The sequence below is a fragment of the Theropithecus gelada genome, chromosome 9 (genome assembly GCF_003255815.1).
Source record: "Theropithecus gelada isolate Dixy chromosome 9, Tgel_1.0, whole genome shotgun sequence".
NCBI classification, from domain to species: domain Eukaryota; kingdom Metazoa; phylum Chordata; class Mammalia; order Primates; family Cercopithecidae; genus Theropithecus; species Theropithecus gelada.
This window is the reverse complement of record NC_037677.1, coordinates 14,306,504-14,323,659: the sequence shown is the minus strand read 5'-3', so window position 1 is coordinate 14,323,659 and position 17,156 is coordinate 14,306,504. Positions and strand designations below refer to the sequence as shown.

The window sequence follows — 17,156 nt, the reverse complement described above, 5'->3', positions numbered from 1 at the left end:
CTCCATCATAAGCTTAAGGGACTACTGTCATTGAGGTAGTCTGTTGTTGACCAAAATGATGTTATGCAGTGCATGACTGAATTTTTGTTTTAAAATTTTTTACAAATGAAATTAGATTTGTATTTTGAAAAGATAATCCTAATAAAGCAACGTGGAGAATGGATGTAGGGGTGGAGGAGGTGAGAGGTAGAGATGTTAGGATATTGAATAGTCCGGGCAACAGATGATGAGGACTTAAATCAAAGTGGTGGAAGCAGTGATGGAAATGAGAGGAGCTTCCAAATAGATTTGGATATAAGGGATGAGGGAACAGTAGAAATCGGGGACATTTTTAGTATTTGTGGTTTGGCTTCAGGGTGATCAGTGGTGCCGTTAACTCAGTTTGGGATTATGGAAAGAAGAGCATGTTTTGGTAGCAGAAGAGTTCACATCTGTGGAACAGTAAATGGAACTGCTTGTGGGTGGCTGGCTCTGTAGGTCTGGAAGTCAGTGGAGGAGTGTCCCTTAAAAGGTAGATTTTGGTGGGTATTAGAAATAGTTGGAATTAAAGGAGGAGATGAGTTAACCCATGAAGGAGCGCCTTTAGGGAAGGAAGTCAAGTTCCAGGTAGAGCCGTGCTGCCACCCTGCTCTCCTGCCGCCCACTCTCCACCCACGCAGACGTTAGTAACCATCACTGCTGTTTCCCATGGAGCCTGTGGGATCCTCAGAATCTTCTCAAGGCAGTGCACTGGAGAGCTGAGAGGAGTTGGGGCAAAATGTAAGGGTTAGAGGAAGAGACTGCATGGAGAGACTGAGCAGAGAAGCAGGAGTGGAGTCCGCATTTCTGCCAGGAAGGGTGGAAGACTGTTAGAGCTGGAATGTGCTGATGGATTTGGGAAGTAGGAAGTCATTGATAACTCTGGTGAGAACAGTTTTAATTGAGAGAGGGAGACAGAAGTCATGTTTTGAGGCTATTTGGAGCCAGGAGTAGGAGGTGAGAGACTACTTTTCCTAGGATCTTGACTAGGAAAGGATGGAGGTTGTTTGGAAACCAGAGGGAGGGAGGGGTGGAGCATGTGTGTAGGTGTAGGAAATAGTTCATATCTTAAATAATCCTTTTATGTAATAATCCTGCTGATACATGTTCTTCAACATTTTATTTTGAAACAATTTCAAACTTAAAGTTGAAGTAGACCTGTAATCACCAGTGTTAACACTGTACCACATTTGTTTTATCATTTTTTTTCTTTCTTACTACTTTGTTTTCTGCACCATTAGAGAATAAGTTGCAGACAGTAAGTAGGTGTTTTTACTTCTAAATATTTCGTGATTTTTAGGCTTCGTTTAGCACCCTTTACTCTCATAAGAAAGGTCATTGGGCAGATCTGTTAAAAATAACTGGAGTACTCTGCCTGCCTCCTTAAACAATTTGTCGTTGTCTCACAGGAGGATTAAACACAGGAAATTTGGGGCTTGGACTGTACTGGAAACTTCTAAAATATAATTGTTCTTTCAGATTTTGGTCTCTTTTGATTGTTTGCTGATCAACAGAAAAGGTGGAAGGAAATGATGGCTTTTTCAGCTTTTTAAAAATAGTACTAAATGTTCGATTCCACGGTACAATACTTTATCATCTGAGAAGTCAGGTAACAGGTCAGTGAGATTCAAAAATCTCTTCAAAATACTTACATGTCGGTTACCTAAAATATTCTCCTTGATGAAGATACTGGACACACATGCTCAGTGGAAAATGTGGGGTTTTTCCCCCACTGAATACCGATTTTCTTTCATTTAAATAGTACTTAATTGTCCTAAATTAACTGGCCTCCAGAACACATTTGTGTGCAAGCAGTTGTTCCTTTGTCCTTTCCCTGCTTTTAGTAAAAGTGTGGTAGTGTAGATTTGCCATGGATAGTATAGATTTGCCATGCATAATGTAGATTTGGACATTAACTCATGGACAGGAATTGTAATAAGTAGTCATATCCAGTTTATGTTTCATGAGCAGCTTCCTTTTGCCAGGGTCTTTGTGGTTAGTGGTGGCCTTCTTGTTGCCAACCCCGCCTTGTCACTGGCTCACTGGATCCTGGATGGAACAGAGACTGACAGTGCTGGGTTATTCCTCTTGCCCCTCGTGGGATCTGTGGGGCTGATGGCCCTCTGGGTACCACCCCAGAGCTGTTCGTTGTTCTCCAGCAGAAGTGTAATAAGCAGTTTGTCTCTTCATTCCTGACAGTTTCAAAATTGCATGTCGAGATAAGTTCTAGAATTAAAAATTAGTGTCTCCTCATTTCTAATGTAATTTTTAGATAAATTGATTATACAGATTTTGGAAAACATATAGTTACCATGTAGGTTGAAGAAAGGTGGTTTAGGGCCAGGCACGGTGGCTCGCGCCTGTAATCCCAGCACTTTGGGAGTCCGAGGCAGGTGGATCATGAGGTCAGGAGATTGAGACCATCCTGGCTAACATGGTGAAACCCCGTCTCTACTAAAAACACAAAAAATTAGCTGGGTGTGGTGGTGGGCACCTGTAGTCCCAGCTACTCAGGAGGCTGAGGCAGGAGAATGGCGTGAACCCAGGAAGCGGAGCTTGCAGTGAGCCGAGATCGCACCACTGCACTCCAGCCTGGATGACAGAGCGAGACGCTGTCTAAGAAAGGTGGTTTAGTTCGAATTCTAGAAAAACCATAGTTTAACATGTGGCTTTGTAAGCGAGACTTTCAGATGTTATTGTTTCATGTGTCCATGTGAAGAGATCCCCAAACAGGCTTTGTGTGAGCCACGTGGCTGTTTATTTCACCTGGGTGCAGGAGGGCTGAGTCCAAAAAAGGAGTCAGCAAAGGGTGGTGGGATTATCATTGGTTCTTATAGGTTTTGGGATAGGCGGTGAAGTTAAGAGCAATGTTTTGGGGGCAGGGGGTGAAGCTCACCAAGTACATTCTCAAGGGTGGGGAGAATTACAAAGAAACTTCTTAAGGGTGAGGGAGATTATAAAGAACATTGATCAGTTAGGGTGGGGTAGAAACAAACCACAATGGTGGAATGTCATCAGGTAAGCTGTTTTCACTTTTGTGGATCTTCAGTTGCTTCAGGCCATCTGGATGTATGTGTGCAGGTTACTGGGGATATGATGGCTTAACTTGGGCTCATAGTTATCATGTTTCAAAAAGACAGGAGGCTTTACTAGTGATAACGTGGTAAGCCAGATAGCAATTCTTATTTATATTTAGGGGCAGATGATGGGGAAACACTACTGTGGTCTTGAGACAGTGGGATGATTATGAGCATCATCATCATCTCTGTTATTTCTCACACTTCTCGATTTTACCAGCACGTTTCCATGTCTTACGAAAAACTTGCTAAACCCTAAAATAACATAAATACAATCTTAATTTCTAAGATTTCAAGAGGTTTGAGGTGTTGTTTAGTAGCAGTGTCATTGCAGTAGCTTGAAATATTTATAAGTAATAACCCAAGGGTAGCATTTCTGCCATGAAATGCCAGAAATAATGGGCACGTCTGATACTTGGGGAGTTTCTAGGCTTCCTGTGATTTCTGTTCTCTGGCTTGCTCAGTCTGTTTGGCACAGGTTGGATGTTTGTGCTTGGTCTGGAATTTGGAACATGTGACTGTAAACCACAGATAGTTTGATAAAGGCATAACAGGCGGGAAAACAAAAGATATGCTTTTAACCAAAAAATGTAGGCCTGCCCCTGACATTTCCCGTGATGAAGGTATTTGAGGCTGTGCTTTGCCGTTCATGGTGTAGCTGCTCATTCGTTTTCAGCTGTTAGAAAGGCCACTTGTTCTGGTGCTCCTTGGCTCAGCTCGCACCAGGTCACTGTCCCATCCTCCAGCCAGTGAAGGAAACCACCTTCACTATGGGAACCAGTGGCTCTTATTTTAATTGTGATCTGGTGACTCCTGTACAGCCACAGATTGATGACAGCTTTGCAGGTGGCTCAGTGTGATTGAATCGTTCTTTAACTCATTCAACAAGTAATGGCCAAGTACCCGCTCTCTGTTGGACACCATCTGGGACCCCGAGGCAGTCATGAACAAAGCAGACAAGAGAGAAAACTAAACAGGAAGTTAAGGGTGGGGACATGAGTAGGGCGGGTGTAGCAGAAATTCTGGAGCCATGCTGCCTGAGTTGGAATGCGAATTCCCATTACTTACTAGCGGTGTGACTTTGGCAAGCCCTTTAACTTCTCCCTGTTTCCTTGTAGGTAACATGAGGGTAATATTATTATTACATGAGTTGTACTAAATAAACTGGCATATGTAAAATTCTTAGAACGGTGTCTGCCATGTAACTGCTATGTGTTAGGTATTAAGACAGTGCTTATATAAAGGGATCTTACGGTGTTACTCTTACGTAAGGTGACATCCTTCAGAGACCTGAAGGATGTGAGGGCTGAACCATGTGAATCCTTGGGGAAGGAGCCTTCCCAGCAGAGTGGGCATATGCCTGGTGGGTTTGAGGGGCAGAGGGAGGGTGGGGGATGGAGGGGAGAGGTCAGAGAGGCAGGAGGGGCAGGGCATGGCCAGTCCTGCAGCCACTATGAGTACTTCACACTCTGGGATGGGGGCCACTGTGGGAGTTTGAGCAGACGTGCTGCTAATGCAGTTTTGGCAGGATTCCTCTGGCAGCTCTGGAGAGAATGGACAATGGAGTATTCCCGGGGGGTGCAGTGTGGGTGCTGAAGAGGGGTTAGACCCTGAGGCATGTCAAGGGGCAAGGTCAGGGGATTTGCTGGTGGGCTGGATTGGGTGGGAATAGCGAGGGTGGAGGATGAGTGCAGGCCTTGAAGGGTGGAGTTGCTCCTTAGTGACTGATGTAGACTAGAAGGAGCAGGTCTTGAGCCTGTTGGTTTTGATTTATGTATTAGTCAACAGGGGAGCTGAACGGGCAGTACGGGAGTTAAGTGGAGTCAGCGCTGGAGATAATAGCATGGGAGCCATTGGCATACTGAGGGTATTCATTACAATCTTGTGACTGAGGTCACCAAGCAGCAGGGAGGGAAGGGACAAGGAAGCAGCAGAGGTGTGTGTGAGAAGGAGCCGGGGAGGGGCAGAGATAGGGGCAGGGAGCCCCGGTGAAGAGAGAGAGATGGTCCCGGCAGTCAGCGAGGAAGACATTTTGAGGGTAAAGTGGGCATCTCTAGTAAGATAAGGACTGAGATGTGGCCATTGAATTAGCAGTGGCCTTGGTAAGAGCTGGAGAGTTGGGGGTGGGAGCAATGGCCCTGCTGGGCAGGGTTGCAGAGAGAACAGGGAGGAGAAACTGGAGCACGCAGGAGCCTGGCTGAACAGGAAGCAGAGAAATAGAGGGAAGGCTGCAGAGGGGAGGCTGGTTGAGAGCTGTAGTTTTGGTGTTTGGAATGAGAGTAATTATTACGTGTGCCTGTGCTGATGGGAAATGCATGATGCAGGAGAGAGAGGATGGGAGGGGCAGGGATCCATTGCCAAGTAGCGGGGCCGGCCCCAGGGAGGTGCCTTTTTCGGGACCACAGGTCAGAGAGATGCAGGGGGCAGAGATGGCAGGGTGAGCAGAATGGAGGCAAGAGGGCTGCAGTGCTTCTCCTGGCCTCTGTCTTCTCAGCTGGATGGACAGTAAGTTGAGAGTGCCAGGGAGTGTTGGAGGTTGGGGGAGAGACAAAAAGGGCCTTTCCAGTGATGCTGTCTCACATCACTCAGGGCTTACCTGAGTGGGGTGTCAAGAGTTTACAGTGGGACCGATCAGCAGGATTCTGCATCTCCTCCAGCTGTGTGCAGCTGCTTGGGGCAGAGGAGATGGGGAGTTAGATTTAATCAGCTTGGGATTTGCCAGAAAGTGCTTTGGAGGGCAGAGGAGTGTGGCAGCATGTGAGAGCACCAGGTAGCCGATATGACTATGAGGCTGTGGCTCTGAGTCGGGTAGAGAAGGAAGCGAGGATGTAGCAGGTGGAGGGGTGGCAGAGAGGTGGTGGAATCGGGGTCTGTGGTCATGGTGGGTGGAAGAATTTATGGGGTTGGGATGTCAGGGAGTGAGCTGGGAAGGTAGGAGATTAGGGTCAGAAAAGGGCTGCTCAACTTTGAGAACAGAAAGTCCTTTTGGTGACTTACAGGGGGAGGACGGAGGTTAAGAGCAAAACACCAGGCCTTGCAGGGGAGTGGCATCCTGGGTTTCAGCAGCGTATGGAGGATGTAGGACATTGTGCTGGGGATGTGCTCCTTGGGTTGGTTTTGGAAGTTGGGAGATGGCGTTAGAGGCTCTTTGGAGTTTTCTGGGCTCAGAGCTTGAATGCTAAGGGACAGCATGGGAGTTGTCGGCTTCTTGAGCTGACAGCCAAGTGGGGATAAAGGGTTTCTTCTGATGGAAAGGTTGTGGTCCTGAGGCTGCTGGCACTTTGGGAAGGGCATCTTGTGGGTTCCTGTCATTGTGGAGCTTCATCTTTATTTCTGAATGTTGGACGTGGGGTGCTTGGGGAGGCCAGTATTACAAGGAGATTTTTCTTTTTTTTTTTCTTTCTCTTTTACATTTTGTGTATCAGTATTTCTTAATAAGAAATGCCTACTTATTTAAATTCAGTGGGAGATATTTTCGACATAATTTCTTTGCTTTCTCTCTGTCCTCTGTTTTGGAGAATGACAATGATGGAGCGGTGGGCTGGGAGCCTTCCTGTCACCAGCACCTGTGACTTTGGAGCAGCTACTTCCTCTGGGACTGTTGAAAAGAAAGGGTGGGGGGCTCATCTTTAAGGTCCTTTGGTTTTAGAATTAAACTCTACTTTATTGGTTTATGAAACATGTTTTTTTGTGCCCACAATCTCAAATTTCTTTGTTTTTAAAACTTTATCTATTTATTGTACCTTTAAAACAAATACATTTTATACCTAATGCAAATTAGTATTTTTTGAAGAGTGTTAGGCAGAATAAATGTGTATTTCCCATCAGAGAAGGAACTACTGATAAGTACTTCAAGAAGACCCAGAATTAGCATGTGTGTTTATATAAATTGTGAAATCATCTTCTCCCACTTCTTCCCGCTTTTTTACAAGAACAAGTTAGGAGTCAGAGAAGGAAAGAAGAAACGGGATTCGCAGCATCATGGACTGATACTGCCTGGGTGTAGTTGTTTTGCTTGGTGAGCAGAACTTGCTGTATTGTCTGTAGCTTTCTTCATGTGTACTTGGGCAGTTGTAAATGTTACCAAGTGCCTCAGACCAGAATGGGTGGGTCATTTTCCATGTCGTCTTAAAATGACGGGAAAGTTGGTGATAAACAGAAGGTGTATTTTGATAGCTGAGTATGGCCTGAAGGTGAGTGAGTGAAACCCAGAGCACTTTTCTGAGCAGGTTTTGGTTGGTTTGGTTCTTCTTTTGTTGATGCTTTTGTGAGGGCCAATTCTGTATGGCACTAGACAGAGCTGGTTAGGCTCAAGAAATACAGTGTTACTAGGCAGGTTGAGAATGGACACCCACAAGCCCAGGAGCCTCCTGAGGCCAGTCCCCCATAGTGCCTGGGCCACATGGGGCTGGGCCTGTTAACCAGGGCAGGCGCAGGATTCATGTCTTTTACCGTCTACAACAGTGCAGCCCAGCAGGTCATTACCACCTCACCTCCAGGCATGGCAGGAGCGGGGAGAGTGGTCAGGGCACGCCTGTCCTGCTGCTGTCACCCAGATGAGCTGCACATTCCACAGTGGCTTGAATGGCAGTGACTTTGGGCCTGGCAGTGTCCTCTGTCAGTCTCCTTCACTCATAATTTCATTTCAACTTTGTGTTATAGTGAAGTATTTAGTATGACACTGTCTTTCCTTTTTATTCTTTAATAGTTCAAATAGTAATTTACGCCAAGGTCAGACTAATATTTTGTTTACTAGCTTAATAATTTTCTTCTTGTTCCTACATGAATTAATTTATATGGGAGCAAGTGCTGGCTTTTGTGCTGTTGAATACCAGAGAACATACAGCAAATAATGATTTTTACATATTGAAGTTGCAGTTGTTGGCTGTGATGTTGAAGACGTCTTCAGACAGTAGTTTGTACTGCATTCCACACTTGGGACTCAGAGTGATTGGAGTGATTTCTGCAATTACTAGTTTGTTCAATAACTAAGACTGTTTGTTGGTGTCTGCATATACTTTTAGGTCATTAAATGCTGCAGAAATGAGAAATGAAATATAGACTTTTTAACTCTTACTCAGATGTCCAAACAGCTTCTTAGTTCCTGTCAGATGGTAATAATACTGGGTTTGGTCTTTCTTAAACCAATCATAATCCTGCTTATCTTAGAATGAAACAGCGTTCCTATTCTGAGGTAAATACATTTTACTTTTACTCATGTAATTTTTATTGTTTGTTTTACCATTTAATGGTGTTCATACTAGCCCCTTTTCCTTTCCCTCTAAGTGACTGCTGAAGTTCTCACCATTTCAGAATAAAATTCTTGTCCTTTGAGGTTGGAAATTTAATGATAATTGAAAAACTGTATGTGTCAGTATACTTAAAAGGAAAGGTTGTTATATCATTCTCTTCGTTTTGGATGTAAAATTTACCTGTTAGAGAAAACTTAGAAATTCGAGAAAAATAAAGAAAAATAGAAAAAAGCTATTGTGCTTGTCTCCTACAAAGAGAACTACTGTGAACGTTTTATGTCTCATTTCTTCTGTTTTTTAAAAGCTGGGTTTGTCTAAAACCACTGTCACCAAAACAATAAAACCCAAACCTTCCAAATTTGTATGACATATAGTTGTGGTGACATTGTCTATAACATTTTAAAAAAAATATTATTTATTTTTAGGGATGGATCTTGCTCTGTTGCCCAGGCTGGAGTGCAGTGGCACAATCATAGTTCACTGTAACTTGGAACTCTTGGGCTCAAGCATTCCTATTGCCTCAGCCACAGCGTCCAACTAATTTTTTCATAGAGATAGGATCTTACTTTGTTGCCTAGGCTGATCTCAAACTTCAGGGCTTAAGGAATCTTCCCACCTTGGTCTCCCAAAGTGCTGGGATTACAGGTGTGAGCCATTGTGGCTAGTCCTATATATAAAATTTATGTCTTTTTCACTTGGCATGATAAACAGAAGTGTTTCTCCAATTACAGATGTATTAAACTGTTTATAAAAACTATTGATTATTATTTTTGATCACTATGTAATTTTGCATGTAGGAAATTTGCCACTTATTCAGTCTTTTATTACTAGACATTTAGGTTGTTGTTTTCTTTTTCCTTTGTAATCAACATAGTAATGAACATCTTTGTGCCTAATGCCTCCTCTGCACGTCATATCATCTCAGCAAGGTAGAATCCTAGCAGGCATTCTGATGACTCAAAAGTTTCAGGTGCAGTCTACAAAATTATTGTATGACAAGGTATTAATACATGATACTAATATTTGAATTAGCAAAAGCTGCTTATTGGATGTCTAAGTTGGGCAGCATTTGGTAGGCTTATTTTTTATTCTTTTAAATTACTTCTTTCAAGTGATTAGAAACTTTAAAGAATCTTAATCAGTAGGTGAAAGAAAATCTGGCATATTTAAGGCTCTTTGTATATTGAAATAGCTGGGCAATATTTCTGGTAACCATACTGATGTTTTACTGCTGTATACATTTGCCAATTTTTAAACTAAGACCTATAGTAAAAAAATTTACATTTGAATCCAGTTTGTTTCTTATTGATAAACACACATGAAACAATATTTGTCTTTATGCATTTCATAATGTTATATTCTGAACTTTTCTGTTTCATTCCATTTTTTTAAAAAGATGAGCCATTATCCTCTAAATTGATTTCATAATCTCCTAGAGGTTCCAACTCATAGTTTGAAAAACACTGTACTATACTGTGACATGCAGTGAATTCAGAGGAACACATGGCTTATTTTCCTGACTGCCTTTACTTTTCCTGTGTGTGGGTGGGAATCTTGTACTCGTTCATCCTGGCAGTACCTGAGTGAGACATAAGGAAGCTAAGTACCCTACCCAATGACACACAACTACCAGTGGTCAAGCTCGGACACAGCTACTTCTGGGTGGCCCCCAGGTCCAGGGTCTCACAGTCCAGCAGCATAGAAGCTATTCCAGCTTCCCTTGTCCTGGAGGACACCAAGGCATCTGGAGGAGAGGCACATGATCTGCAGGAAAGACTCCGCCAAAGTGGTTCAGCGCAGGTTTACCAAAGGCTGTTCACCTGGGATGGACTGTGAACGCCCCCGCCCCAGAAACTGTGGCACAAGCAGAAGTCAACCAGGGTGAAATGAGGCTTTGCACTCTGACATTTGCCCCTTAAAAACCTGGAGCCTGGTAGAGTTAGGGATGGAAAGCAAGTTTTTCATCAGCAGAGGAGCATCTTCCATAGCTGCTAGAAGGATCAGTTAAAAGTGTCAGTCCGATGGCTTCCTTTGGGTTTTGTGAACCTCAGTGGCTTCCCCTGCCCTTTGCCTTTAACCAGCCAGTTGGGCCCTGCATGAGGTGCCCAGGGAGGTGGTGCGTGCATAGCATCCTTAGTAAGCCTGGAGTGCTCTCTGGCAGCAGCCTTTCTCCTAGCTTTCTTGTGGAATTGTCCTCCTTACCAAGATGCTTCTGCCAGGGTAAGAGGAAGGCCAGTGAGTGCTTGGGAAGGGAGCTTGACAGTAACTTTCAACAAAACTTGCCCCACTGTAACTTCTCAGAAGGGTGATATGACCAGCTGCAGATACCAAATGGAAAGAGATTTTGACCAGAGGGTTTTCAGGAGGGCCTGATGAACCTGAAAACCTTCCCTGAATGCAGTGTACCCTTCCATTCCATACAATAACCATTGAAGGGCTTCATCTTAATTAACACACGTGGACAGAAAATGCCGCCTCCCCTCACCAGGTGAAACCGTCATTGAAATCAAACTAATAGCAGAGAACACTCTTTTCTCAAAGAGCAGGTTCATTGTATCATGCCAACAAGTAGCATTTCTTATTTTCAGCCTAGTCACGTTGATTGACTGGAGCTTAAAAATAGAAAATAAGAGTATATTATTGATCTTGGATTTCTTGGAATACTGAAAAAAATACTGCCTTTAAAATCAAATGTTACCAAACTTGGCAGATTACAGTAGGAAAACAACAGGATATGTGGATTTTCCTACTCCTGTTCTCTAGCACAGGGAATCTACTAGAGGGTCCTGCCTCCACTTCCATCAAACAAGGGAAGAAAATGCTGTCCATGAGGTCACTGTTAACTAAGCCAGCACAGAGAGGCTCAGCAGGTGAGCTGGCTTGGTGGGAAGTGGTGGTTCTGAATTCCCGCTCTTTTGTAATGGCCTTGGGACCTGGGGCAAGTGACCCTCTCTGAGTTTTAGTTTCCTCAAGTGCACCGTGGGGCCTTGAGAGCCTCAGGATCTTCGACATGACCGAGCATTCATAAGGCTCAGTGCTCACTGTCTCCTCTTCCCTTTCTCTCGTCTTTTCTCTCTGAGTCTTGAGAGAACATGAACCAGGACCGCAGTGCCACGCGCATGGCTCTTGGCATATTTTATTGATGTTATTTACATGGTCAACAGACCAGAAAATCTCAGTGATCCTCTGATGGCCCCAAGGGATGCTTCCTTTTTTTTTTTTTTTTTTTTTTTTTTTTTTTAAGGACAAGGTCTCGCTGTGTTGCCCACACTGGAGGGTAATGACACAATCATAGCTCACTGCAGCTCCAAAATCCTGGTCTCAAGCAATCCTCCCACCTTAGCTTCCCAAAGTGTTGGGATTACAGGCATGAGCTCCTGTGCCCAGCTTTATTTTTCTTTTATAGTCATGATGACTTAAAATAGTCAACTTTAGGTACCTTGCTGCAGCATCACAGCCCAGTATTTTTCTGCTCATGTTTTTCCCCGTGTCTCAATGGCTCAGGTTTTGCAGGAGAGTGACAGTTGTGTGTACTGGTATGTATGTAATTGCACTCACACATGTGTTGAAGGTTGTAAAGTTGCATTCACCATTCACCAGCTTATGGAGAGATACTTCCTGTCTTCTTGCTGCCACTGCATCTCCGTCTCTGTCTCCCTCAGTGTAGCCGAGACCAGAGCTGGATGTGGCAGCCATGTGCTTCTTGAGCACTCATATGGAACAAAAAAGAAAGAGAATGGAGCTTCTGTTGTGCTGGGCTAATTGCCTTATTATTGATTCAGCTGTATAAGTGAAATGAATTGTTTAAACATTTTTGGTTTTGTGATTGTTTTAATTCAGGTTTTATTAAGCTGGGCAGCAGATCATTGATTGCACAGGATTCGGAGGCACATTCATTTGTATCTTCCAGGGTAGCTTTTCTGAATGCAAATCTTGTCCATCTGGTTGCCTATTATCCATCCTTCCAAAGCTCGACGGACTTGATTAAATTCAGAACTGCTCTGCCTTGATAGTGGCATCTCAAATTTTATCATTAGTTATGCATCACATTTCCTTGTGTCTGAGGTGACCCTCAGGGGCTACAGTATTGCCTTTCTACTTTCTCAAGAAGTGGAGTGTTTGAAAGGAAGTTTAAAGTTATAGAATGAAGTAGGAAATAAATTTTCGATTTTTTTTCCCTTAAAATATGTATCAGGTCTGAAAGTGAGGAAAATACTGTAGGTGATTACTTCACTTGCAGATATGCCTGTGAGCTTGGCCATCAGGAATCATAGACGTGGCCTAGAACACCATTCATGGGTCAAAAAAATAACCCTTAGAGTCTGTGGGATATACATGTCTGTAAAAAGAGGTTGAATTGTTGTGCTTTCTCTGTCACCTGTTAATATTATGCCTTGTGATTCACATAGTGAACCAGCTCTTTGTTCTCCTATGAAAATGGAGGGGAGGAAACTACCTTAGTATTCACAGTTTGGTTTAGCCATCCAATCAAAGTTTTCTTATAGATTGGCTCCACTGTATTTGTCCTGAATTACATGTTCTTTTTCATGTTTGGTGTATAACCTTTAAAAATATTAGTTTCTTTATGTGCTTTCTCCTTTTCATTCTCTTTGAGGTAATTTCTGATTATGTAGCCATGCTTTCAGTGTTGGTTCTTTTCAATCTGAATCTCCCTCTTTAGTGAGGATGGCACCCTCATTAAAGTCTCCACAGATGACTGCCTTGCCTCAGTCCCGTCGCAGCCTGGTGCTGCCTTTCTCACTTGTGGTCATGTTGTCCACAGGTCTCTCTCGTGTGTACACCTGCCTGTTCTTTCTTGCTGGATGGGCAGAACTCAGCCCAGGGAGGCCTTGCCCCTCTCTGTTTCCTGTGTCTGGACAGAAGATGCACCTTGCTTGAAATCAGTTGTAATGGTACCATAAAACAGATCTATATGTTTAATCTCCATGTTGGATCCTGCACACTCTACTGTAACCCAAATTCATAGTTGTTTTTCTTTTTCTTTTTCTTTTTTTTTTTTTGAGATGGAGTCTCGCTCTGTTGCCCAGGCTGGAGTGCAGTGGCACGATCTCGGCTCACTGCAAGCTTCACCTCCCAGGTTCACACCATTCACCTGCCTCAGTTCCCCGAGTAGCTGGGACTACAGGTGCCCGCCACCAAATCCAGCTAATTTTTTTGTATTTTTAGTAGAGACGGGGTTTCACCGTGTTAGCCAGTATGGTCTTGATCTCCTGATCTCGTGATCCGCCCACCTTGGCCTCCCAAAGTGCTGGGATTATAGGTGTGAGCCACCGTGCCCAGCCCATGCTTGTATTTTTAAATTCTCTTATGGGGAAATCATGAATGCAGAAATATGAGTTGGATTCTTTCTGACTTTTTTTCTCCTGTTGTTTTAACTATTCCTCTTTTTGGTTTCTCTTTTCTCATGTTTTTTGAGTTGGGGAAGATGTGGAGCAGGACATGTTATGTACGTGTTCTTTGTTTAAAAGAAAATTGGAAGTAGTACCTTCCTCCCTACAAGGGGGAAAAAGTGGTGTTTTGTGTTTTCCTACAAGCTGTTTCTGCATACTTGTGCTTGACTACTGTGGAGGAATTGGGCTTTGCGGGTATGTCACTGTCCCAAAGACCCCACCCATTGCACCTCAGAGTTGCTGATCCCTAAGGCAGCATAGCTATAATGTGTTGGTGTGATGACACTGTCCTTTCCCTCTTCCAAGGGTGGAGAGAATCTCAGCTTTCTCCCTGCGTCCACAGTTTGTTGGAATTCTCTTTTTTCAGTTTACTTGTTCCAGACCATATAGCGTTTATAAGGATATTGTTTATAGAAGAGGCATTTTAATTAGAAATGTTATTCAGTAATTCCTCATTCAATAAATATTTATTGAGAATCTGGTTGTGGGGTTAGGGTGGCACCTTAGTATTCCCATTCTGGGTTAGCTTCTGACCAGGGTTTTCTCTTAGGCACTGAGGATTCTGCAGTGAACAAAGGAGACGGTCCCTTTCCTCAGAAATTACATTCCAGTGTGGGAGGAGGGAAGAGACAGATGACAAGCAAAATAAGTACCGTAATCTTACCTTCCGCGTCTGTAGCCTCAGCTCTGTGGAATGCCAGGGACATATGAGGGTGTGAGCCAAGCCCGTCCCGAATTGTGTGCACTGAAACTCTTAACCACTGCTCCCAGGCCTGCCCGTGAGTCTTTTTCACAGGTCTTTCCTCTTTCAGGGAACCGAGGCTCTTCAGGCTCCTCTTTGCATTCACTTCTAAAGAATGAGAGAGTGTCCTTTCTCAGCCCTTAGTTGATGCAGAGCAGAAAATGGAAGGAGAGTGAGGGGCAGATAGGGAGGCAGGGGACAGAAAGACCAAACCTGAGAAGCAGAAGCTACTTCTATCAGCGGAAGACCTCAAGGCTGAGCCACAGAAAAGAGAACAAATTCTGCTTAGCACGTGGAGGGAAGCCCGTCATATTTTGTAAAAAAGCTTATTTTAACTGATGATTAAAATGAAGCTTTAGTTCAGAAGAGGGTAAAAATAGATGGAAATCTGTTCAGATGGGATTTCTTAGTTGAATCCGGAGTGATGCAGATACACCGTGAGAGGCAAAGCTGAGAGTCAAGAGACTCCCGGGCCAGCACTGCTGTCTGAGAGGCCACAGAATCTCTTCCAAAGGTGTAGACCAAGCTTGTCCAACCTGCAGCCTGCAGGTCGCATGTGGCCCAGGAGTGCAGCCCAACACAAATTTGTAACCTTTCTTGAAACATTATGACCTTTTTTTGCATTTTGTTTTTTGGTTTTTGCTCATCAACTGTTGTTAGTGTTACTGTATTGTATGTGTGGCCCAAGACAATTCTTTTTCTTCCAGTGTGACCCAGGGAAACCAAAAGATTGGACATCCCTTGTGTAGACGAATGAAGTGACGCTTCTTCCCAGGCATGATGACACTGTTTTGACAGGGCTGCACCTTGTTTCGACAAGGTGGGACCCTGTCTTATAGGGGTACAAACAAAGGAAGTAATACGGTAGAGGATGCAGAGTTTTCTCAGAACTCCTCCCAGGCTAGTAGCGGGTTCCACCTCCTGCACCAGCTGACCCCCTATAGAGCATGCTCTCATTGCGCCATCATCACTTGCCTGGAGGTTGAGGAATGGGCAGATAATTAACATACCTGTTATTGAATCGGATATGTACTGGATGAGCACCTGCTTGGGGCTCTCTTTGTGTTGGGTACTTGGAGGCAATACGTACTTGGAGGGAGTACTTCATACCAGGACTAACAAGTATAGCTAACTGATCTTCTAGTCCGTAGCTAATTAAAAGGAGGGGGGAAAAAAGAATTACTGGCTGAGGTAGATATAAATGCAGCCTAAAACAACATCTGATAGCCTGGAAAAAGGATACAAAAGCTGTGAAGACAAGACCTCCATTGCATGCTAGTGGAACAGCAGGGGATGTTAACAGCATCTCTTCCTTGGTGAGGCAGCATGGTGTCATGGGAAAGAATGGCCTTTGTTTCAGGTAGAGCTCCCTGATATCCCTGACCTAGTGTCTCCCTGCCACTTGGCAGCTGTGTGAACTTAGGAATGTTCTTTAACATCTCTGAGCCTCTTTAAAAAAATCAATCTCTCTCTCTCTCTCTCTCTCTCATATATATATATATGAGATATATATATATATATATATATATATATCTCAACTCACTGTAGGCATTGTATAAGAGAAACAGTGGTGATGCCCTGTGGCCCTCAGGGTCCCACTTTGTTGAGACAGTGTCATCATACCTAGGAAGAAGCATCACTTCATTCATCTACACCAGGGGTGTCCAATCTTTTGGCTTCCCTGGGCCACATTGGAAGAAGAAGAATTGTATGTACACACACACACACACACACACACACACACACAGGATAATAATTAGAAGTTTCAAGGTTTTGTAAGAAATTGGAATTTATTTAGGTGAAATGCCTGGATACAGTGCCTGGCACGTAACATTCATTTGGTAAGCATCAAGCTACTGTTATTATAAATATGATTTGAACAAATGGAAGAGAAAAACAAAAATACCTTTAGCAGGAGCTCAGAGGAAATAATCAGCATGAAATGTTTGTGAAAATATTTAATGTGTTATCCATTCTGTTACATAAGGTTTTCTAAAGTGTCCTGAATGTGGCAGCACAGTACCTGTGGCATGGCACAGTATCATAGTACTCCTCACTCAGTTATTTCCTCCTTTCACTAGCTCAGGTTCTCTTGTTTTATTTGTTACTCAATCATTTATAGAGCATGGATGATAAGTGATGCTGCATGCCAAGTGCTGTACTGTGTCTAAGATGAACAGGATACAGGATTTGTAATCAAAGGAACTTGTATGTGGAGGTTGGGCTAGGACATCCACTTATAAACTGAGGGAGGGATGTGAGGAGTGGGGAGCAGTGGGCAGGGGTGGCAGGGGCTGATGATCCACTGAGCCAGTCTGAAATAGGAGACGATGGCATGGACAGCTCCCAGGCCCACCACTGGGCTGGGTGAAGGTCTCCTGGTTATAGAAGCAAGTGGGGGATCTGAAGGATGACACTTTATATATCCTGTGCCTGAGGTTTGGTTGTGTTAAAGAAAAAAATATTCCATGACTCTTGTTAAAGCACAGTAAGGCATATTTGACTAAGGACCATCTTAATAGGTAGAGGGACCACGGCAGTGGGGTTTTGTTAAGGGGGAAAGAGATTAGGTTCAGGTCTGAATATAGCATGGGCAAGTGGGAATTTATAGCCCAGGAGCAAGGGATGTGGTTAGTGAATGGAAAATTACTAAGAG

General features: G+C 43.7%; 1 protein-coding gene across 6 annotated transcripts in view; it reads left to right on the top strand.

The window, feature by feature from the left end:
* CCNY (cyclin Y) overlaps nt 1-17,156 on the top strand; it is a 305,165-nt gene that overhangs the window by 186,430 nt on the left and 101,579 nt on the right. The window contains exon 1 of one of the 6 annotated variants that reach the window (XM_025396334.1): nt 11,115-11,217. The exons of the other annotated variants lie outside the window; for them this stretch is intronic. Within the exon in view, the coding sequence (XP_025252119.1) occupies nt 11,166-11,217 (52 nt within the window). The 5' untranslated portion in view covers nt 11,115-11,165. Of the gene's footprint in view, nt 1-11,114; nt 11,218-17,156 lie in introns of those variants that run through there. 6 annotated transcript variants of the gene reach the window in all.